Raw genomic sequence first — 24,264 nt, forward strand, 5'->3', positions numbered from 1 at the left:
TTTCTTTTGATTTCTATTTGCCTGGAATATCTTTTTCCATCCCCTCACTTTCAGTCTGTATGTGTCCCTAGGTCTGAAGTGGGTCTCTTGTAGACAGCGTGTGTATGGGTCTTGTTTTGTATCCATTCAGTGAATCTGTGTCTTTTGGTTGGAGCATTTAATCCATTCACATTTAACGTAGTTATCGATATGTTTGTTCCTGTTACCTTTTTCTTAATTGTTTTGGGTTTGCTTTTGTAGGTCCTTTTCTTCCCTTGTGTTTCCCACTTAGAGAAGTTCCTTTAGCATTTGTAGTAGAGCTGGTTTGGTGGTGCTGAATTCTCTTAGCTTTTGCTTGTCTGTAAAGCTTTTGATTTCTCCATCGAATCTGAATGAGATGATCCTTGCCGGGTAGAGTATTCTTGGTTGTAGGTTCTTCTGTTTCATCACTTTAAATATATCGTGCCACTCCCTTCTGGCTTGTAGAGTTTCTGCTGAGAAATCAGCTGTTAACCTGATGGGAGTTCCCTTGTATATTATTTGTTGTTTTTCCCTTGTTGCTTTTAATAATTTTTCTGTGTCTTTGAGAAAACAATTTGCTTACCGTTTGTCCTGCGTGTTGCTCCTTGGGTTTATCCTGCCTGGGACTCTCTGCGCTTCCTGGACTTGGGTGGCTATTTCCTTTCCCATGTTAGGGAAGTTTTCGACTATAATCTCTTCAAGTATTTTCTCAGGTCCTTTCTCTCTCCCTTCCTCCTCTGGGACCCCTATAATGCTAATGTTGTTGCGTTTAATGTTATCCCAGTGTTCTCTTAGGCTGTCTTCATTTCTTTTCATTCTTTTTTCTTTATTCTGTTCCGGGGCAGTGAATTCCACCATTCTGTCTTCCAGGTCACTTATCTGTTCTGCCTCAGTTATTCTGCTACTGATTCGTTCTAGTGTATTTTTCATTTCAGTTTTTGTATTGTTCATCTCTGTTCGTTTGTTCTTTAATTCTTCTAGGTCTTTGTTAAACATTTCTTTCATCTTCTCGATTTTTGCCTCCATTGTTTTTCCGAGGTTCTGGATCATCTTCACTATCATTATTCTGAATTCTTTTTCTGGAACGTTGCCTATCTCCCCTTCATGTAGTTGTTTTTCTGGGGTTTTATCTTGTTCCTTCATCTGGTACACAGTCCTCTGCCTTTGCATTTTGTCTATCTATCTGTGAATGTGGTTTTCGTTCCACAGGCTGCAGAATTGTAGTTCTTCTTGTTTCTACTCTCTGCCCTCTCCAAAAGATTATTCTGATGGCCCTTTAATAAGGATGGAAGTTCTATGAGAAACTCTTTGTGATGGGCTGTGTCATGCCGGCCAGAAGAACTTTGAAAGATTTTTATGAGGCTTCTGTTCTATTCATGAAGTGAGAAAGTTTTCCCAAGCCAATGAAACATGGAGTACCCTTCTAGTGTTGGAGGGTCTCCTGCAGAGACAGGAGGTGGCTGTGGCTCACCACAGGGACAAGGACACTGACAGCAGAAGTTCTGGGAAGTACTCCTTTCCGTGAGCCCTCCGGGAGTCCGCCATTAACCCCACCAAAGAGCACCCTCTAGTAAATCTTGAGGGCAGCAAATTTCAGTAGACTTGCCTTGACACAACAGAAGCAGGTGCCAGTGTAGCCTTGTTGTGGACTTGATGAATAAGAGACCAGTTCCTAGTACAATGAAGGGTTGTTTCCATAGATTGTAGTTGAAGGTAGCTTGAGAATGGGCTCTTAGATACAGTGCACACACACACACACACACACACACGTACGCACACACAGAGTGGTAAGAAAAAGGCTTGACTATCATACACATTTTATTTTCCCCTCTTTAGCCCTATAGCTTTAAAAAAAAAAAATCTCCTTTCTTGTGATTTCCCCAGTATCTTCCCTATTTTATAAAAACATCATTATTTATAAAGAAAAGAAAAAGGACAGGTAGAGAAGGTTACAAAATAAAAAAGAAGAAGAAGAAGAAGAAAGGAAGAAAGGTGGAATTCTGGCATTGTCTCCCATTTCCCTTGGCCAATTGAGAATGGGGGCAGAGACAGGTTAGTGAAACCAGAAAAGCTATAGACTTGACTTCCATATCGCCAGCTGTTTTGCTTCCCGGGGAAAATAGAAGAAACTAAAGGAGCCTAACTGATGTGATGAGGCAGGAATTCTAAATTTGTGACACTTTGCAAGCTGTTTGTGTGTACTAGGTTTGAACCCAGCTACAATTCACTGTAGAACTTCTTGGAAACTGGCATGTCAGCTGCCCTAGACAATCTGCACATTAACTTTCACTTTGAAAACTTTTCCTGGCTTGTCTCTGCAGGCTGTGAAAGCTAGGTGATGGTGGTCCAGTTTTACAAGGCCCAGCTGTGCTTGTGTGTACCTGTGTTGTTGTCACAAAGGCATCAGACTTTTCCCTTTATTTTATAAAAATCCTGCTGAGCTGGATTCAGTCTTCATTGTTGAATGAACTGGTGTCAGGGAGTTCTCTTTTGGCTTTCTTAAAGGTCACCCTTTGCTCACTTCTTTTTAAGTTCACAGCTCCATTTTTCAGGCTTCATGTGGTATGCTGGTTATGCCAAAGTAAAGAGCTGGATCAAAGACATTTCTTGTTAATAAGGCTAAGGATCCATCTGTCTTTGCAGACCCAGACTGTTAATAGATACAGGACCAAGGAGCCTCCATCTACAAACCTGGCTGACTCCCAGAATCCTAAATTGTCTTCTAGAACAATGCTGTGAACTTAACCTTTTGAAAGGTTTGGTTTTATATCCAGCCTTGTGTTCCGTAAAGCTTGCCCCCAGATTCTCTGCCAGATGTACTGAGAAATCCAACTTTGTCCTAATTTCCTCCTCCTGGGGATCATTCCATCAATCATGGAGTGGTACGAGTATGGAGACAGCAGAAGTCTGGTTCACATTCTGAATCCATTGTCAAGTCCAGCTGGCTGGAATCTCACTGTACTTTTAAAGGGCAGGCATATCAGCTCTTAGCTTTTTGACTGGATACTTCAGTGTGTTCTTTCCAGATGTATGTCCTGGTCACACAGTATTAATAAAACCAAAGTTAAAGTTAGCCAGAATAATCCCCCTAGACATTTTTCAGTCATCACTACCACTTCCTTTTCCTTTTCTGTATATCTGCTTATTGAATGAATGATCAGAAACCTCCCCTCTCAATTGCTTATAATTCTGTATTTCAAAGTATGTATCTTACTTGGACCCTGCTCATGTTCTTAGTCTCTTTTGAGTCTTGCTTGTTTTTTTCTTCTGATTGATTTTGAGCCACTTTATTTTAATGTATTGTCCTGCTTCCCCTTTCGGCATGTGTAGTAAACAATAGGTGATAGATTTATTTTGGGCGTGCCAATTGATATTATACTGATACTAAGAACCCTTATCTAGATTCTTAGTTTTCAGGGCACATCTTTGTCCTATCCAAACCCTCCCTTTATTCCTCAAGGAAAATGAAGCTCACAAGGGTCAGGCTATTGAATCAATCTTATTTTCTCTACTTAATAATTGAATTACTGTGTCCAAAGAGAAGCAGTTCTTATGATTACTAATTCATGATTTACGGTTCTAGTCCTGTGATTGTGATTCAGTGTATGATTTCATGTGCAACAAAGGAGCTCATACACTGGGAACAGAAAAGAAGAGATAGAGATAAATTAGATGCTGAATATATTAACTGATAACTGAGATGTCAGTTTCAAGCCAAAATCTAACAGATTAGCAAACCAATGATTTGGCAGCCCTTAGAGAAGGAAAAGGGAATCACTTAAGCCCAGCATTGATTCACGAAAAAAATAAGTCATGCTAGACTAACCTCATTTCCCTTCATGGTAGAATCACCTTAGTAAGAGAAGATCAGGGGGACAAAAAAACAATTACCATAACTGCGTTTCGACAAGTCATGATGATATCTTGTGAGCACGAAAGAGAAATGTGAACAAGATAACACTGTCATTAAGAATCTTTGATCACTAGACAACTGTACCCAATGAATCAGTGTAAGATTGAGAATTAAGTCATTGAGGCTCTGTGATTTGCTCAGTAGGTCACCATTTTTTAATCAATGAATTAATTTATCCATTCATACTTATTTAGGTGCCTACTATATACTAGGCACCTACATATCTAGAAGGCATACTAAACCTATTTTCAGATGACATGAAGTAGGGTGGGATACTGAATACCTTGGATGAAAATCAGAATTCACAATGATTTAAACAGGGTAGAATGATGAGTCTAATTCATGGAATTTAATAAGAAAAAAATATAAAAGCTCTTCACATGGTTTCAGAAATTCAAGTGAAGAAGGCTTAAGGGTTTAAATTGACTTTAAGCGTAATAGAAGTTAACAGTTGAATAAGACTGTCAAAACCAGTACTATCATGTGGGAGATTTTTTACAACATATTTGCCAGATTGTAAAAGCAGGTTATAAAGCAGATGGTGCAGGATCACTCTGCTTGTGTGAGGGAAATACACACAGAGGAAGTATATACCTCAGAATGTTGACAAAATGTTCATAGTAGCCATCTTTGGTTGTTGGAGTGCAGATGGATGACTTTTGTCTTTTACCTTTCTATCTTTTTGTGTTTTTCAGGTTATGACATTTTGCTCCTAAAAAAAAAATTGCTTTTGTTTCATTTTGAAGAGGCGAAAGGCAGTGTAGCCAGTGCTGATAATTCAGGCTTTTACTAGCAGGAGTGGGGGTGGGGAAGCAGGCTGGTGATAATCTCCATCATTCATCAGTGCCTGAACAGCTGCCCCTCCCTGGTAATCAGCATTATTAGTAAACACCCACTTCCCCACAGGGGCAGCACCCTGCCTATGGTTAGAGCATTCTCTGGCTGGCTTGGTTTGGAGCAGCAGGTCTCCGTCATGAGGACGTGACCTCAGGTGAGGACTGCCATGCAGCGGCTGTCTCTAGCTGGGGAGACCTGGCTCCCTGGCTCACACACACTGAGTGACTCCTGAGTCCTTTTTTCAGATCCACTAGATTGGCTCCCCCGTTTATCACCCAGGTTACCCCACGTGGACATAGTACTTGGTAAGGGGAATATAAATACTTCTTTGCTTCTCTTCTTTCTGAGAAGTGATAGAGTTGCTCACACCTGTTCCTTAGCATCCTTATTGTTTGTTTTCACAAAGGTTTGGATTCACTTTCCACAGGAACAATGTTAATAATAGCAGCTCACATTTATTGAGCATTTATTATGTGCGCCAGACATTGTGCTATGCTTTAGATAGATTATTACATTTAATTCTTGAACCAGCCCTGTGAGATGTGGGATCGAGTTTTATTCCCATTTCACAGCTGAGGAAACCAAGGCACAGAGAGGTTAAGTATATTGCTTTAAGTGGTAGAGTTAGGATTTGAACCTGGAAGTCTTGTTCAAGAGCCCAGCTCTTCATCATTAAGCTGTGCTGCTCCTGTTCTGAGAGTTGTCCAGTTCAGAACCTGCAGTGCAGATCCAGGGGCACAGGGTCTCTGCTCTCCCTCCGGAATTCTCTCACTTACCCAGCTCTTGCACTGGTTTTGATTCCTTTCCAGCATCTAAAACCTTTTATTTCTTCTTGCCTTCTTTCTTGGATTATTTCTTTAATCCTTTCCCAAGAGCCTGTCATCCGCTCAAATAAACAAAATATTTAAAGGTTTTTAAGCTTTTCATCCTGTTCTCAAGCAGGAAGATCAGACCGCATTTATAATTTCATATAGTTCTGTGCTTTTGACCTAGCATACAGCTTGTCAAAAGTTCACATAGTTTTTCCAGATAATTTCTGAACTTTTCTGTACCTCTGATACTATCTCTGTTGTACTTCAACTCTTCCTGCAAAGGAACCATCTCAGTATAACTCCATAGATTCAAAACAGAAAAGATAAAAGTATAGTCTTATCTCAAGGAACAAACTCAAAGGTAAAAAAAATAAATTTTTGCCTTTAACACTTGCATTTTTGTTTTGCAGCACTTGCATTTTTAGAGATTGTTTTAAAATAATTTCCCAGCACAAAATTTCTCTAAGCAAGGCACCTGTCACCATGAGCATAAAACCTCTTGGTCTGTCTAATTCATTCCACTTAAATAATTTTAGGCACACATTTCATTTGGCCAGCTCTCACTGTTCCCAGTCAGCAGTTACTAACAGCAAGCCTTAAGACTTACTAGTAGACATTTTCAGTATTATTTATTAAATTTATTAAATTTATATCTATTGGCACATGCAGTTCGACTTTTATTCTTTCACTAATGAAAGTAGTTCTCATTCAGTGGAAGCCTTTCATAAGCATACTTTTTTTTCTTGGAGACTACAGTATGCAATTTTAATGCTAAACTTAATTATCACTGACCTTTTGACTCTCTTCTAACTACATATAACTTTTATTTTTTAAATAAATTTATTTTTTGCTGTGTTGGGTCTTCGTTGCTGCATGCAGGCTTTCTGTCGTTGCGGGGTGGGTGGGGACTTCACTTTGTTGTGGTACGTGGGATTCTCACTGCGGTGGCCTCTCTTGTTGCGGAGCACGGGCTCTAGGCGCGCAGCCTTCAGTAATTATGGCACGCGGGCTCAGTAATTGTGGCTTGTGGGCTCTAGAGTGCAGGCTCAGTTGTTGTGGCGCATGGGCTTAGTTGCTCTGCAGCATGTGGGATCTTCCTGGACCAGGGATTGAACGTGTGTCCCCTGCATTGGCATGTGGATTCTTAACCACTGTGCCACCAGGGAAACCCATAACTACATATAACTTTTAATTTCATAATAAATCTTCAGGCTCAGGTTCCCAGAGCCAACAATTCTTTCTGCCTTTCAACCAGAGTGCTCATTTACCATCATTACTGTCACTCTGCTTACATATCTCTCACTTCTTCAGGCCTCTGGCCAGCTTATTTGATCCTTCAGGGGCTAATGTACTTTTCCTCACTGTTAGTATCATGTCTGCTGGCTCCCCTTGAGTCTCTGTCCAATGCTGTTCCTCCGAGGCTTTGAATCTCTCTTGAAAGTGTCACCTATTCCAGAGTCCTGCCATTCCTGACTTTGCTCTACCTCCTAATCTTCCCTGGGGATTCACCTAAACGAGTACACTTCCTCCAGATTATGAGCAATTTGAGAGCGGGAGCTTGTGTTTTTCTTCTTGGTAGTCCCTGCGCATCTAGGAACAGGGTCCAATAAATGCAGGTTGAATTTCGCTGAAATGAAATAACTACATAAGCATGTATTTTTACATACGATTCCAGTATTGCAAAATTCATGAAGAGAACAAATAATTTTATAACTAAAATCAAGTAAGTTGAGAAAAGAGATATAACATACACACAAACAGGAAATACTGATAATTAGGTTTTTAATGAAAGATAAGGGAAAATGCATAACTTTTTATTTGCATATTTGTCTTTTTTTAAAAAAGTACTACCTCCATTTCTTGAACCCCAGGACTGTCTGTAGTTTCTCTAATGTTTATTGTCACTTTAAAAATGTAGACTTCCAATTCAGTACTCATAAGTGCAAACTCTAAGCACACTCTCTCTTTGTATGCTTATCTTATAAGAAATAGAGAACTGAGGTTCATGAACTCACCGTTCTCTCTTATCCTTCAGGTCCCCCCACCACCACCCAAATTCATGATCCCATGATCATATAATTAATATATACTAAAAAAATTATATGAAGCTTACCTTCCACATTATTTTTTTCATGAAGTATAATTGACATATAACATTAGTTTCAGGTGTACAACATAAAGATTCAATAATTGTATATATTGTGAAATGATCTTTTTAAGTTGAGGTAAAATTTACGTAAGATAAAATGCACATACCTTAAATGTTCAAATTGATGTTCTGACAGGTTTATATATCCACCTTACCACCACTCAACATATGTTATAGAACATTCCCATCACACTCCAAAATTTCCTTGTGTGTCTTCCCAGTCAATTCTACCTCTTCCCCCTATAATCATTCTTTTGACTTCTCTCATCATAGATTAATTTTCCTTATTCTTTTTTCTTTCTTGTGGTAAAATACACACAATATGAAATTTACCATCTTAATCATTTTTTAAGTATACAGTTCAGTGGTATTAAATACATTCATAGTCGTGCAGGCATCACCACCATCGATCCCCGTAGTTCACACCACATTGAGCAGTTAGAACTTACATAAAAATCCAACATAAAAATCCAAAGTCTGTCTTGACAACCTGGAGGATGGAGTTCAGGACAAGCACACTTGCTAGGGAGTAAGAGGACAACCTTGGAAATGAGGCAACCAGAAAAGGGGAACCTAACTTCTATGTATAAATTTCACCCAAATCTTGGGCTGACCTCTGGACAATGTATATGCAAGTTATACTCCAAACTATACAGCTGAAGCTAGAAGAACTGAACATAGATCTGAGCCACAGCCCACTGAGGGGAAGAAGGAACTGCAGTTTGAGTTCAACCAGGTTAACTGCCTATACACACACACATACGTACTCACTCTTTGGAGCAACGTAATATAGTCCAGTATCTACAACATTTCACAATATCCAGGATACAATATGAAATTATTCAACATGTGAAAAAAGTGGGAAAATAGGACCCATTTTTAGAATAAAAGATAATCAATGGAGACCAATCCTAAGGAGGCTCAGATGATAGAATTAGCAGACAAGGATTTTAAAGTGGCCATTATAACTATGAACAAGGGTGTAAAGGGAAATAGGCTTTAATGAATAAAAGGTAGGAAATTTCAAGACGAATTTCCAGATGGAAATTTTGGAACTGAGGAAACCAATACCTGTAATTCAGAATAAACATATTAACAATATTGAATCTTCCAATCAGTCAAGATATGGTATACCTCTGTACTTATTTAGGTTTTGTTTAATATTTATCATTAATGTTCTATAAATTCAATGTAGAGACCTTACCCATTTTCCAGTATATTTATTCTTAGATATTTGGTGTATTTTTATGATATTGTAAATTGCATTGCTTTTTAAAATTTCACTTTCAATTAATTTATTACATTGAAATTTCAGTTGTGTATTACTGGCATATAAAAAAATAATTTTATTCTGTTTATGGACTTTGATTCCTGCAACTTTGCTTTTTTTTTCTTATGACACTGGCTAGGTCTTATATTACTAACTTTGTATAGAAGTGGTGAGAGCATACATCTGTCCTTTATTCCTGATCTCAGAGGAAAAGAATTCAGTGTTTCACCAATAAGTATCATGTTAGGTATAGATTTTTCATAGATATCCTTTATTAGGTTCAGTAACTTTCTTTCTGTTCCTAGTTTACTGAGAGTTTCTGTCATGAATGGAGATGAATAAATTTTGTCCAGTGCATTTTGATATCTAATAATATTCTCATATGATTTTTCTTCTTTATTCTCTTAATGTGGTGAATTACATTATTGATTTTTTTTTTAACCTTAAATCACCGTAAATACCACTTGGTCATGATATATATCCCATACGTGAGACAGATAGATTGATTATATTTGCTAATATTTTATTAAAACTTTTTGTGTGTATGTTCACTAGGCGTATTGGTCTGTAATTTTCTTGTAATGGTTTTGTCAAGTTTTTTTTTTTTATCAGAGATGTGTTAACATAAAATGAGTTGAGAAGTTTTCCCTTCTCTTCTCTGAAAGATTTTGTGAAAGATTGAAATTATTTCTTCTTTAAATGTTTGATAGAATTCATTGAAGCCATCTGGGCTTAAAGTTTTCTTTGTTAAGAAGGTTTTTGATTACAAGTTAAATTTACATATTTAGATTTTCTCTCATCGTGTCATTTTCAAAAAGTTGTATTTTCAAGGATTTTTTCAGTTCATCTAAGTTGTTAAATATTTGACATAGAGTTGTTCATGATATTTATAGATAGATATAGTATCTATAGATCTATAGATACTTTTAATATCTATATTCTCTGTATGATGTTCCCCCTTCTTCATTCCTGATATTAATAATTCATGTAATTTTTTCCTTGTGATCAGCTTGCTTGGAATTTATCAAGTTTTAAATTCTTTTCTTATAGCCAACTTTTGATTTTATTGATGTTTCCTGTTTGCCCACTTTCTATTTCATTGTGTTAAAATGTAAACTGAAGTACATTAAATTTTCAAAGAGTTCATTTGAGCACACATTGATTTTAATTGGGCAGTGCCAAATTGAAAATGGGTAAGAGCACTCCACTGGCAGAGACTAAGGGAAAGGCTTTTTTTTTTTTTTTTAATAGAGCAGACTCTTAAGCAAAGTAAGCAAATTATTTGGCTATAGCTTAAGTGGCTGCCTTACTTGGGAAAGCCTAGTTGGCTGTTTGTAATTGGTTGTTCTTAAATTTCACTTTTCAGATGTAAGTGCAATGACTCCGGCGTGGGTTTTGGTTTGCTTACACAGACTGCCAAGACATTAGAGCGACCTCAGTCTGATGGCTTCCTTGTTTAATTACTTTATTGGTTTCTGCTCTTATTATTTTATTTTTTATTCTTCTACTTTGTTTAACTTGCTTTTATTTTTCTAGTTTCTTAAAGTGGAAGCTTAGAACATTGATTTTACACATTTCTTCTTTTCTAATATAGACATTTAATACTATACATTTATCTCTAAGGACTCTTTTCACTGCATCTCAAATTTTGTTTGGTTGTGATTTCATTACCATTCAGTTTGATACATTTTCTAATTTCTCTTGTGATTTCTTCTTCGATCCATAGGTTATTTAAAGTGTGTTGTTTAATTTCCAAATATTTGGGAATTCTCTAGATATCTTATTGTTTTAAAGATATAAAATTAATTGATTTTTAATTTAATACCATTTTGGTTAGAGTGTACTCTGTGTGATTTTGATCTTTCAGTTTTTATCGAGATTGGTTTTATGACCCAGCATTTAGACTGTCTTGGTGTATGTTCCACATGCACTTGAAAAGAATATGTATTCTGAAGTTGTTGGGTATAGTTTTCCATAATTATCAAATAGATTGAGTTGGTTGACAGTATTGTATAAATGTTTAAGTCTAGGTTGGCAGTTCTTTTTGTTTTCCTTTCAGCACTTTAAAGATAGCTCACCAGTGTTTTCTGGCCATCATTTTTTAATGATAAGTCAGCTAATCATTGGCATTGTTGTTCCTTTGTATGTAATATTACCACTACCACTGAGCACCCCGCCACCCTGGCTGCTTTTAAGATTTTTTTTTTCTTTATTTTTAGTTTCAGCAGTTTGACTGTGATCTGCCTGCGTGTGGATTTCTTTGTACGTATTCTGCTTGGGATTTGCAGAGCTGCTCAGGTCTTTAGGTTAATGTCTACAATCAACTTTGGAAATTCCCAGCCTTAATCTCTTTAAATACTTCTTCTGCCCCATTCTCTCTTCTCAACTGCTGGGATTCCAATTTTATACCTGTTAGATACTCTCCTCTACTGTGTCCAGTCTGCTGTTAATCATTTTGAATGCACTCCTCATTTCTGATTTTATATTTTTTCATTTCTAGGATCCTTGTTTGGTTGTTTTTTGAAAGATTTCATCTCTCTCTTGAAATCCTCCATCTGTTTATATGTGTTTCCCACCTTTTACATTAGACTCTTTTACATATTTATCATTGTTATTTTGAAGTTCATGTCTGCTAAGTCCAACATCTGTAACACCTCTCAGTGTCCTTCTATTGACCATTTTCTTACATGGGTCATATTTTCTTGCTTCTGCATGTCTTTTATAATTACTAATCGTATGCTGGACATTTTAGGTAAAACCACAGACTTAAGTAAATAATGTTCACACACACACACCCTCGCCTCCCCCCCGCCAAAAAGAAAAAAGCCATGCTCATCCTTTTCTCAGGCTGCTAATGTGTGGGAAAGGGGCAAAGGGAGAAGGGGTTGAGCCAATCTGATAATTAAACTGGGTCTGGACTTTGTTGTAGCTTTAATTAGATTAAATTCACCTCTGGCTGCAGATGTCTTGGGGCCAGGATGGGACCACCAGTAAGATTCTAAAGATCCTTTTGTGCAAAGAATTTTGAAAAACTTATATTCACCCCTATGAATTTGACACCTTCCTTCTGGTGAGATTGGAGTGATACTAACAAATATGTTTTTTTAATATTGTATAATGAAATATGTCAACATTTGGAAGGTCTGCATCACTCAGTGAACCAGTATTCCTAAAGACTAATGCTTGATGTTACACAAATCTTGTATGGATACAAGATCCATTCAAAATGCAAGATAGACCAACAGAGTATGAAAAGCTCGTTGATTTGGTTTCAGATTCTACAATACTAACTTTTAGACTATACTACCTGTTGAGTTTTGGTGAAGGTCAAAGAACAATATCCACAGTTTCTCTGAAAGGGACTTTAATCAGTCCCTCCCCATCCCCCAGCCTTCAGTGTCCCCATGCAATTGATGAAAGAGTTGATGGGTGGCTACAGATTCGTTCTATGCTGGGGCTTCTAAAATATCACACCAGCCCACATGCAGGTGTTAAAAGCTCGTCAGAAGTTTAGCTGGTAGTGCCTTAACCCCCGTCTATGACACATTCCTCCTCCTCCCAGGGGCCATCCTGGCTAAAAGTGAAGAGCTTGTCACTTCCTGGGATTATATTCATTTAGGTTTACTGTATGTCCTCGGCATTTTGTTAGGTTTGAAATAAGTATGATTTAGCAGCTTATTCAGCTTATTATTTTTTTTTCTTTATTTTATTCTTTGCTGTACGCGGGCCTCTCACTGTTGTGGCCTCTCCCGTTGCGGAGCACAGGCTCCGGACGCGCAGGCTCAGCAGCCATGGCTCACGGGCCCAGCCGCTCCGCGGCAAGTGGGATCCTCCCGGACCGGGGCACGAACCCGCGTCCCCTGCATCGGCAGGCGGACTCTCAACCACCGCGCCACCAGGGAAGCCCAGCTTATTATTTTTTTAAGGTAAAAGTGACAGTCTCTTGAAACTTTCTACTTGCTCAGAAGCATAAGTCCAACAGAAACTTTTGAATGTTTTCTGGTTTTTGCCTTTGATTTAACTACAAGATGGTGAATGCCGGAGCTATAATAAAATAGAGAGGGTTCTATTTCCTTATTTCTGAAAGTGGAGGGTAGGACTCCCCTTTGGGATCATGAGTTTTAGGAGTTCCAGAGGCCTGTCCAGTTCACTCTCACTCTCCCTTGAGCACCGTCTAGAACAAAAAAAAGGAAGCCACTATATTTATATGGATGGAAACCACGCCGAAAGACTGGGCAGAATGTTAGGACAGAAACAGGCAGTGTAAACAGAAAGTCCTTTCTCTGAGATGGCCAGTGAAGAGTAGAAGAAGGTAGACTGATGGCTGCTTGTAGATCACACCTTCAATCTCTGAGATGATCGGCTCTAATGGAGGATCAGGAAGGAGGATTGAGCAGAAAACTGACTGCTTACAAGGGTAGATTATATAGGTGCCCCCTTCACTTGTGGATTGAAGAGGAGGAAAATCCATCCCTTTCCAGATAACCTGTTTTAGTCCTCAGCATAGAGCATTGCAATACAATTATAATAACCATTTGTATACACTATACATCAGGGCTTTTCTTTTTAGTAACTTGGAGCACTTTTGACCTCACAACAAATACTGTACTCATGACTAGATTGTGTTAACTTTGCAACACAGAATCCTCTGGTGGAAAATGGCCAAATTTATGTTTTCTATATACTAACTTAAAGAACTGTAGGGCAGCAGTGAAATGGAATTGTTTGGGAGGGGAATGAATAGTAATAATAGTAGTAATGGTGGTGGTGGTAGTATATTTTTGGAGCCCTTCCTATGTGCCTGTACTTTCACTTGTGTTAGCTCTTTAATCCCCACAATAACCCTATGAAATAGGTACTATTATCATATCCCCATTTTACAGAAGAGGAAAGTTTAAGAATAATAAAGATAGAGAAGTTGGATGTAATAAAGGCTGCAGTAGCGTCTGTCTAGTCTCTCCTCATCCACTTGGTCTTTGTAGATGTGATCCCACCCCAGCTGCCCTGGGAAGGATTAGGAATGGGACACACAACACTCCATGAAGAATCACTCTGATTTTGTCCTTGGAAATACCCCCCAAAGCTAAGGGGGTTCCCCACCACATTTTATAGTGACTCTCTGATCACATAGCTTCCTTATTCTGGCCAGCACTGCTTTGTACAGCTCGTGGGAGTTCTTCTCTCATTTGTAGGATTTGGGGCATTTACAGCACCTTTCCAGCACTTACTGTGTGTCCCAACTACTTTGTTTGAGATTGAAAATTTATAGGCAAAGAAAATGTAGCCTCTGCCATCCTTGAATATCTGTACATTCCATAACGTGTAGTGGAATAAGTGCCATGGAAGTGGGTAGATACTCTTTCTTACCAAGAAATAGTAAGATTGTCCCCAGAAAGCACCTCCTTCATGGCCTTACAGTGTTTCTCATTAGAAGCACCATTGGCATTTTGAGAAGCACATATTTTCCTAGCACAGGGCTGGCTTTTCCTTACATTTTTTGACATTTGGCACACTTGACCTCTACCTATTAAATGTCAGTAATCCCCCACCCCCATTATTAGGACAATTGAAAGCACACCCACACACTTGCCAACACCCTGAAGAGGGCAAAGACGTCCTCGTACGTGGTCGCTCAGGTTTTGCTCAGACTGGGTGGAGGAAGCTGGGGAAGTGGACGCGGAATCATACTCTTTGTACGGCTGTCACATTCCTCCATCTCATCCCTGCCGTACCATCTTGAGACGTCACATCATTCTTGGGAAATCTTTCTTTTTTTTTTTTTTTTTTTGGCTGTGCCACGCAGCTTGCAGGATCTTAGTTCTCCCACCAGGGATCAAACCCGTGCCCCCTGCAGTGGAAGCACGGAGTCCTAACCACTGGACCACCAGGGAATTCCCCATTCTTGGGAAATCTTGACACTGAAAGCATATCTTTATGAAGAGGGCAACAGCCTGCTCAGGAGATTTTGCTTTGCTAAAGACCCGTGCATTTTACAAATTTCCTTCGAGTTCCTTACAACCAACATGCATTTGATGGAACAGATATTAAACCAGAGAGAAAGACACAGCCCTTTAGTGTGTTTTGGCTAGAAGTTGGAGGGGTAGGGCATGCTGCAGGAAGGGCAGTGATGGTGAGAAACATTTAGCCCTGCAGTGCCACGGTGTAATACAGAAAGTAAGACAACGTTCTAATAAGAGGATGTGCGGTTTAGAAAAATTCGCCGTATTGTTGGCAGTGAGCTGCATATGTAGTCAGGACAAGACACAGCATAGTTCACTTTGAATCTTTGAATGTGAATCAGTTGTTAGACATCCAGAGCATTCCCACAGCTAACTCTTTTGAGTCTGTCTGTCCTACTCTAGAAATAATAAAAAAGTGTAAGAAGTTATTTATAGGGAACGTATACAATATTATATGTTAGTGTTGAGCAAAGAATAACATAACAACTAGCTTTTATAGAGAATACTTGAATCTCAAAAGTTTGGTGGGAGTAGAAAATGTATTACTAGTAAACTAGAATGAACTGAGGTTCAAGAAAATGGAACGGAATTTTGGATGGAAATGGAAACTCATAGCTGCCATAGAAAGGACTATGTCAATATGTAATCTCAGGCAAAACCCAAGTAACAGTGCACCTGGTGTCCTCCGTGTCAGTCATTACAACACTTGCATACTGTAAACCCCCAAAGCTTGTGCTTTAACTGTGAGATACCGTGGCCTGAGTAACACCCACTGGAATTCAAAGCAAGCAAGTTTCTCATGGCACTGACCACACTGCCTTAGACAGCTGAGCACTCCTGCACCCATCCAGTGTTGCACTGTAAAAATTCCTTCCTCTTTGCTAATAGCCTCCACTTGCTTAAGCAACTTCTTTCGGTGACTTGGAGACTGCACTTATGTTACTGATGAGATTAAAAACAGCTTTCGCTACAAAAGCTTATGTTGTTGCAGTCTGTTCAGTGTGTGTGCAGTTGGACAAATAAACCTCCTCTATCCAAAGTCCCTCGTTTGATCTTCTCTTGCCCACTGTCCTGCCCCTTACACATCCACAGACCCCTGCTGAGGCTCTGTCCCTGGTCACCTCCAAATAAGGGGGCCTAGCTACAGACTGATTTCTGATTACAGCAAGAAGGCATTAAAGTAAATGCCTGCTAGGAATATTGGTTACTAAAGCAGTTTCTAGAAAATAAAACCAACCTAGCTAGCCTGTGAGGTGAATTCTGATATAAGCTACATAGTTATATAAATCCTTAAATATCGAATCCCTAAGTCTGGATTGCCTCTTGTGGCTACAAACTTCTGTAACCAGCGAGCCAGGAATGGAAGCAGAATCACAATTGATGAATTTTCTAACCTTGGGCCCGGTTATCATAAATAACAGTTTCATTCTAGATTCAAATTCCTGCCTTAATTGGTATGGAAATCTCAGGGTTATTCATCCAGGCAGTTCCTGCTGTATTATCTGTCTCTTCCGTGTGTTCATGTGTTCATTGGATCAGCTCACTCCTGCCTTGAGCCTGCTTTTCATTTACACCTGAATACCTTGCTCCATTGCCTCGCCTTCCACTCAGAGCTCACTCGGTTCCCTTTGCTATTTGCTGTATCTTCAGTAAGCTTTTCTCTTCCCTCACTAATGAGAACAGAGATCATGGTTTCCTCTGGCCCCTCCCTTCTTAACCCCAGAAGTCCTATTTGACTCCCACTCAGCACTTCACCTTGTGAATAATATTAACATTTTATTCACATAGTCGGGTATTTATTTACATGTGATCCTTGGTCTCCACATTTCCTCACATCTCTAGAAGCCCCTTGGGAAAAATCATGTCTAATAACACGCACACTGAGACAATTCAAGAGGGATCACGGAAGATCAAATGTCATACTAAAAAAAAGTTAATAAGCAAGCTCTGAGCTTTTTGGTACTGTTCTCCAGGAAGATTAGCTGAATGTGTGTAATTGTGCAACTGAACTGTGGGAGCCAAACTGTGGGAGGAGGTGAGCAAGGGATATGACATATCAGAGGTGAGATTATGTGAGTAGAAAACCTTTCATCCATGGACTTCAGAATATATTACACAGACTTTCCCTTAACTCTGTGTCTGGAAATCTCTTTGAGAGAGGTAGAGAAACCAAAGCAGAGACCCAAAATGACCAAGCTATGAGAGAGACGTCCCCCCAGGCAAGAGAGGAGCATGGGCTTCTGGCCTCAGAAGACATCCCACTTTGCTCCCTCCCACAGGGCTCTGTTGAGGTCACAAGGACCCAGGCTGTTAATAACCAGGCAGCCGTAGGTCAGGACTCAGGAAGGTTCTGTGTAAACTCACCCCATGTGTTGTTGCATCTCTGCCACCAAAATGACCATTAACACCAAAGGATATTTACAAAGGGAAGAATAACACGATGATTTAAATCACTATGAATATGTCTCTTGAATTAGGCACTGTTTTATTTCTCTAAGCACCATTCACCAAGGTTTTGGGATAAGGTTGTTCACTATGACACTCTTTGTGTTTCTTCTATGTACAATTTTCTGCTCACTGTAACTCTAAAAGGAAAAAAACAAAAATACTAGGTAGTTAAAGAAGGTTCAGAGATGAATAGCCAAAATGTTAAGGAGATGGAAGGATTTCCAAATAAGACTGTTCTAAAAATAAATGGGGACCTTTTCAAAAAAACTGTGGTAAAATAATACATAATATAAAATTTACCATTTTTAAGTGTACAATTCAGTGGCATTTCATACGTTTACAGTGTTGTGCAACCGTCACCGCCATCCGTCTCCAAAACTTTTGTCATCATCCCAAGGTAAAACTCAACACCCATTAAACAATAACTCCCCATTCCCCTGTCTCCCCAGCCCCGGACAACCACCATTCTACTTTCTGTCTCCATGAATTTGACTATTCTAGGACAAATCATACAATATTTGCCCTTGTCTGGCTGGCTTATTTCACTTAGCATAATGTCTTCAATGTGTGTAGGCTAAATGCCAGCCTGGCTGGGGACCCTGATGAGATGAATTCAGAATAAGAAAAAATGTATCTTCTCACACCAGTTATGTTATCCCATGATATGGGGACATAAGCTCAAATACAAACACTTATTTTAAAATTTTAGGTACTTCACTAATGGGTGGCTAAGAAAAACCAAGACTCTTGCACAATTCACCCCTATAATTTTGAAGTTGATGTTTAGATAAGATGATTGTTCCTCTGTTCTTACCTTGAAATAACCTACCATCCTTCATTTGAAGCTCTCTGGGCTCCTCTTGGAGGTCCTTTTGACAATCACAGGGGAGTGAAATTGCTATTTTAATTATTTAACATTCAACAGATATTTTTGTGTGCTGAGCACGTGCCAAGCCTTATGGCAAAGCGCTAGGAATAGAATAGAGAGCAGAGCAGCCCGCCTTTGTCTTCATGGAGCTGCGATTTCATAGGCGAGTCAGATGATTTATCCCACAAACAGATTTGTAACTCCAAACTGCTTTCAGTTCAATAAAGGAAAAGTAACTGAAATATTTCTCTCCTTACCTTCATTGTTCACACAACCATTCTAAGAGATCTGCTTTCTTTTCTCTTCAGGAGCCTCCAAACAGGTGGCTTTGCCTGGGAGGGAGAGGTAAAGAACAGCGCGTATAGCAAGGCCACAGGGGTGGTCCCGCAGCACAGGTGCCACTCCACAGTAGGCAGCTACCAACTCCATTTTGCCCTGCAACAACTTGAACAGCAAAAACTTCAGTCCCGGCAGCTTCTGGACCAGAGTCGAGCCCGGCACCAGGTAATTCAAGATAAGACTTTTCCATGTGCTAATATCTTCCTTCTGTTGGGTAAATTCTTTTTTTTTTTTTTCATGAGAAATGTGGGGATAGTTTCTCAAAAGTTTACCAATGCCACCATGGCTTGAATGGTTCATGGGGAATCTACCCACGGGGAAGAAATGTTCTGAATCCATACATTGGCTTTGTGGGAAAGTGATCTCGAACCAATTTTGACATTCTTTCTTTCATTTGAATGAATGTTCCTCCACAAAAATCTCTTTTGTAGTATTTACCCTTTCTGTTGCCTGATCTTAGTTCAGTAATTTCCCAAGGGTCTAATTCCCAGATACCTAAAAGCTAGCATTTTAAAGATTTTTTTCTAAATGTGCTACTTCCTTGCCTTCATTGACTTGGTCTATTTAAGCACACATTAATCCTTTATGGCCTATCAAGATTTTCAAGGAATAAATAACTTTCAAGTTCTTATAGGAAATGGTCTTAATCTAGGTCGTTGGTCTTCTGGTTTAACAGTTTGTACATAGAACAATGTACACAAAAATGTAACAATAGACACAAAAATTCTTGTTGTAGTGGAACTTACACTCTACTGAAATATGAATTCCCTACTCACTGTCTATAAAATGACAAACTCCTGAGTATGTGTGTAAGGGAATTATATAAGTATATTGCACTAGCGAATCAGTATGGCCCCAATTACAGAGAAAGGATGACTTCACAAAAAAGTCAGGCCGTGAAGACTTAAATTTTTCCTGATGAGTCAGGATTATCATTAGAATCAGTTACCATGTTCTACGTGTTCTGCTGGGCTGAATCCATACTGATTCTGTGAGCTTCCCTGATATTTGGTTGTGTGAAGAAATAGCTTATATCAGCTTGATCTCTTGTCATTTGCTCTTATAAAAATGTAGTGTGCATTAGTGTGTGCAAAATTAATATTCACTCAAAGGCTAAGGTAATGTTCCCAAGTTTTTTTTTTCTTCTATATAAAACAGTTATCATCATGCTCTCTCTCTTTGTTTTTTCAAATGCCGTCCAGGTCCGGAGAAATTTTTATTTTTTTCAGTGTCATTCACCACTTGATCATCTTATCTGTGACAGTATAATCTGTATATTATATTAATTCATTGGAATTGAGAAATCGTTAAGTGCAGGCATTTGTTTAAGGGTTTGTTTGTTTCTTTTAATATTTATTTATTTATTTATTTGGCTGCACCGGGTCTTAGTTGTGGCATGCTGGATCTTCGTTGCAGCATGTGGGATCTTGTTCCAGGGACTGAACCCGGGCCGCCTATATTGGGAGCACGGAGTCTTAATCACTGAACCACCAGAGAAGTCCCCAGGCATTTGTGAAGTAGCTTTTTAGGTCATTTTTACTGGAGAAAAATCCAGACTTCTTATCTGTCAAGCATGGAATATAGCATCATCACACTGCCCTCTGCCATGTAGAAATTTCCTTATTTAAATAGTCTTTGGGATAACGGAGGCATTTAGGCCAGTTTGCAAACAAAAAAAAAAGAATTTTTTTTTTTTTGGCCGTGCTGCAGAGCTTGTGGGGATCTTAGTTCCCTGACCAGGGATCGGCAGTGAAAGCATGGAGTCTCAACCACTGGACCGCCAGGGAATTCCCAAGAGCTTTATTTGGGGTCTTAAGGATTCCAATTCAGGAGACAGATTTGGGTAATACCAAAAGATTATTCCAAGGAAGAGAAAAAAGTCAGGGGCTTACAAAGGCAAAAGCCACAAGGTTGTTCAAGAATTATGATTGATCCTCATGCACGAAAGGAAATATTTATCCTTAAAGGGTAGGCAGTTATGAGTTATTTTAGGGTAAGGGTCCAATAAATAAATAGGCTATCACAAGTTATTTTAGAGTGTAAGGGTCCACTAAGTATCTTGAGTTTCTGGAACATTGGGCAGATGTTCTGGATTCCTATGTTAAGACAAGAAGTGGTCGAAGTTCAAATTCCATCCCTGCTGAGATGTGCAAAAGTCACACTTCCTCAATGGCCTCCTGGCTCCATTTTAGAGAGCCCTCTTAGCAATAACAACTCCATTTAAATTTTTCTTCCGCAGTGTATCTTAGTTTTTTTTTCAATCTGTGTAAATTTCTTAAAACTTTTTAAACTTCTGAACCCCCTGCCATTCAGATTACTTAAGAATGCCAACTTAATCAGATGCTGGATAGTGGAAATATACATAGCCTTATTTCCCTTGTTTGAGTATAATCTGTGGCTCTAATGCATCTAGACAGTTGGTCCCTTTTAATGCTTCCATACCTTGAAATGGTGGATGATTAAAGAAAAAAAAAGGAGGTGATTTGCAGAGCACTGAGGTTTTGAGGAAAGAGAGACAGTTTTGCTGATTTTCACTTTTAGAAACTGCTTCATTTATAAGTCCTTCTCATTCTTTTGATTAGCTTCCAGCAAGTCACATTCCTTTGAAAATTCAGAGTACTGCTATTCTTGTGTGGATTTTTTTTTCACTGAGGATTATACTGATTGAGTTTCACTGAACTATGAAGTATATGGAAAATATGTTTTTTAGAATCTGTCAGAATGCCTGTTTTAGGGAGGAGTCAGCACTCCCAAGAAGGGAGTTATCTCGTGTCTTCTGGAGAGGGAACAGAAAATCTTTTATCATAATTTTATATATGTTTATAACATCATTTTATTTTTTCCCCCATTCTTCTAATCCACAGTTGACTTAGGTCAAAATGAGTAATCGTGAAGTTTGGGACTGTGGGGGAGAGTGAAAGAAACTAAATTCTATTAGCTTGAAGAGTTTATAACTAATAAAATAGCAAATAAGATAGTAAGTATTCTAACATGAAGAATAGTACCTTAGAGCGCTTTATTTCAGAGGACATTAAGAAACACTCCACAGAAGGAGCAAAGCCCTAATTAGATTTTTAAGCCTGTGTTTTTAGCTCACCTTGTGACTGTGCTAGACCTGACCCTTATAATTACAACCAAATGATTGCTTGAAACATGGTTTGCCTTCTCAGGATGTCCTATATGTCTGTCCTTGGGTTAACCCCTTTAGACAGAGATGGTTTCTCTGATGAACTTCTTATGCTTTGGATTCAATTTTCTAAAGTGTAGGTAGCCATTGATATAACTAACAATTTGGTTAATTGCCTGTTTGAGAGCAGTGAGTAGAATTGAAATCTGATTCACCTAGTATCCATTCACAAGAGAGATGTGTTTATGGACCAGGACATTAAAAGGGGCCTTGTATTGTATTGTATTGTATTGTATTATATTATATCATATCATATCATACATGGACAGACAGTGCCTTTCATAGTGATCTCCTAAAAATATTGTTGGAAAAATAATCATGCAGCCTTTCTTGCATTACATGCAGAGGAAGTTCTCCATCCTTTCTGCACTTAGATAGCCAGCCTTTTTTTTTAATTAATTAATTTTTTAGATAGCTTTTTGTAGGTATTAATTTCAAGGAGGAAAACTCTGATTCAGGATATGAGTTTTGAAATGGACATCTCTAACCATTCACGCAGTGTAAGCTTTGATCCTCATTTCTGTCTAGCATTTCACTCATAAATCTAGGAATTTTCATGTAGCGAATCACCCCTACAAAAGACTGGTCCTGTAGCATGGACCTGGGAGAGGAAAGTCACCTGGAGCCATTGGCGGAGGCTTCCAGGGCCAGAGGTACAAGGAAATAGGTGTGATCCAGTCCATTTGATAGAGAGCATGATAAACAAAATAAGACAAAATTGAAACTATGAGCTTTTACACACTGATGGGTAAAACTAGCAATTTAAAAAAGAAATCATTCTAAATCAGAGCAAGGGTCAGCAAGCTTTTTCTGTAAATCGTCATATAGTAAATATTTTAGGCCTTGCAGGCTGTACGTAGGGTCTGTGGTAACTACTCAGTTTTACCGTGGTAGAATGAAAACAACCATAGACAACATGTAAATGAATGAGTGTGGCTGTTTTCCAATAAAACTTTATTTACAGAAAAGATGGCAGGCTGGATTTGGCCTGCAAGCCGTAGTTTGCAGATCCTTGGCTTTGAGTAACAGAACCCCTTGGAGGGTCTCTTAAAACACCGATTGCTTCCCTGACTCCATTTCTGATTCAGTAGGTTTAGGATGGGCCTCAATTATTTCCAAGTTCCCAGATGATGCTAAGCCTTTTCTTCTGGGGCCCACACTTGGAGAACCATTAAGCTAGAGAGAAAGAGATTAGAAATGTCTCCCTTTTATTTGTCTTCTGTCTTTTGAAAGGGAGGCTGGATTTGTTAAAATTTAGTGTTGCCCTTATAAAATTTCAGGCAATCTTTTTTTTTTCTAGGAACTTTGTTTCCATCTTTTTCACTTCATCTACTACAGTTTCCTTATAAATAAGTTTTCCAAACTTGAAAACTTCCTGTTCATTCTTCTTATCGGGGTACATTCTGCTCAGCAACCACTGCTCCCAGGATTCAAGTTTTATGATGGATGAGAGATAAGTAATGGGACAGATTCCTCCCTCTTTGTTTTAGTAAGAATAGCCAACTCTTAATAAGCACTTACTGTGGTCCAAGCACTATTCCAGGTGCCTTACATATACTAATTCATTTAAAATGAGTTCCAGGATAGTTGAGGAAATTGCAGGATCTTGGTATTCTAGGGATGGTACAGTGACTCTGTGTGTTGATACATCTGAATGTGTCTTCTCTCCGGTTTCCCTGATTGCTTCCCACTTCCTTCTCAGACTGGCTTCCTGCCCCTGAAGGAGAAGGATAAAAAAATTTTCTGTCAGCTGAATGGGGGGACTTTCTTGGGCAGCAGTGACTGCTGGTGACATCAGCATGAGTAGCTCTCCCTGCTGGGGTCTGTGAGGAGGGCTACACCGGCTCTGAGGCCTGACTGACCTGATTCTAATTGCCAACGCTGAGCTGATGTTATTCTTGGCCCAGGGCAGAGCGATTACTGAGTAGTTTCTGTTAAAGTGATCCTTTGTTAAACCTCTGCTCTCAACCCCCATCTCCTGCCCTCCCACTCTCTTCTCTACCTACTCCAGACTGAAAAAAGCCCCAAAAGCAGAAAAATTAAGGATATTTTGATGGCCAAGAAAGAACTGCTGAAATTTCTTTTAACAACAAAGGGGGAGAGAGGGGATTTTAAGTACATCTTAATTTTTCACTGGTTTCCAAAGCCCTTCAATTTTTAGTAGACTTAATTTTCAACATCGTAAGGTAACTCAAGGTAGGAAAAAACCGCGCATCCTCAGTTCCTCTAATCCTTCCACTCTCTCTGTGCTTTACTTCCCCCATCCCAAGAGGGCCAATTTCACCAGACTAACCCAGATTCGGTGAGGGGCAACAGAGACTAATGTCCCCAGACAAGCAGGGCAGGGGGCGCAGCTCAGTGTTCACCTGAAGGGGCCTTTCCGCACAATAGCAACATCTTGAGGGCCAAGTGTAATGAGCTTTTTGCTAACGGCGTGTGTGTGTGTGTGTGTGTGTGTGTGTGTGTGTGTGTGTGTGTGTG

General features: G+C 39.1%; 1 protein-coding gene across 1 annotated transcript in view; it reads left to right on the forward strand.

Annotated features, from left to right (window-relative positions):
• Nucleotides 1-24,264, forward strand: part of TTLL5 (tubulin tyrosine ligase like 5) — a 307,505-nt gene that overhangs the window by 190,394 nt on the left and 92,847 nt on the right. Inside the window, exon 30 of the mRNA XM_029239548.1 lies at nucleotides 18,566-18,761. Coding sequence (XP_029095381.1) covers nucleotides 18,566-18,761 — 196 coding nt within the window. The remainder of the gene's footprint in view (nucleotides 1-18,565; nucleotides 18,762-24,264) is intronic.

The sequence above is a fragment of the Monodon monoceros genome, unplaced genomic scaffold (assembly GCF_005190385.1).
Source record: "Monodon monoceros isolate NGI ecotype Baffin Bay Population unplaced genomic scaffold, NGI_Narwhal_1 Super_Scaffold_21, whole genome shotgun sequence".
NCBI lineage: Eukaryota > Metazoa > Chordata > Mammalia > Artiodactyla > Monodontidae > Monodon > Monodon monoceros.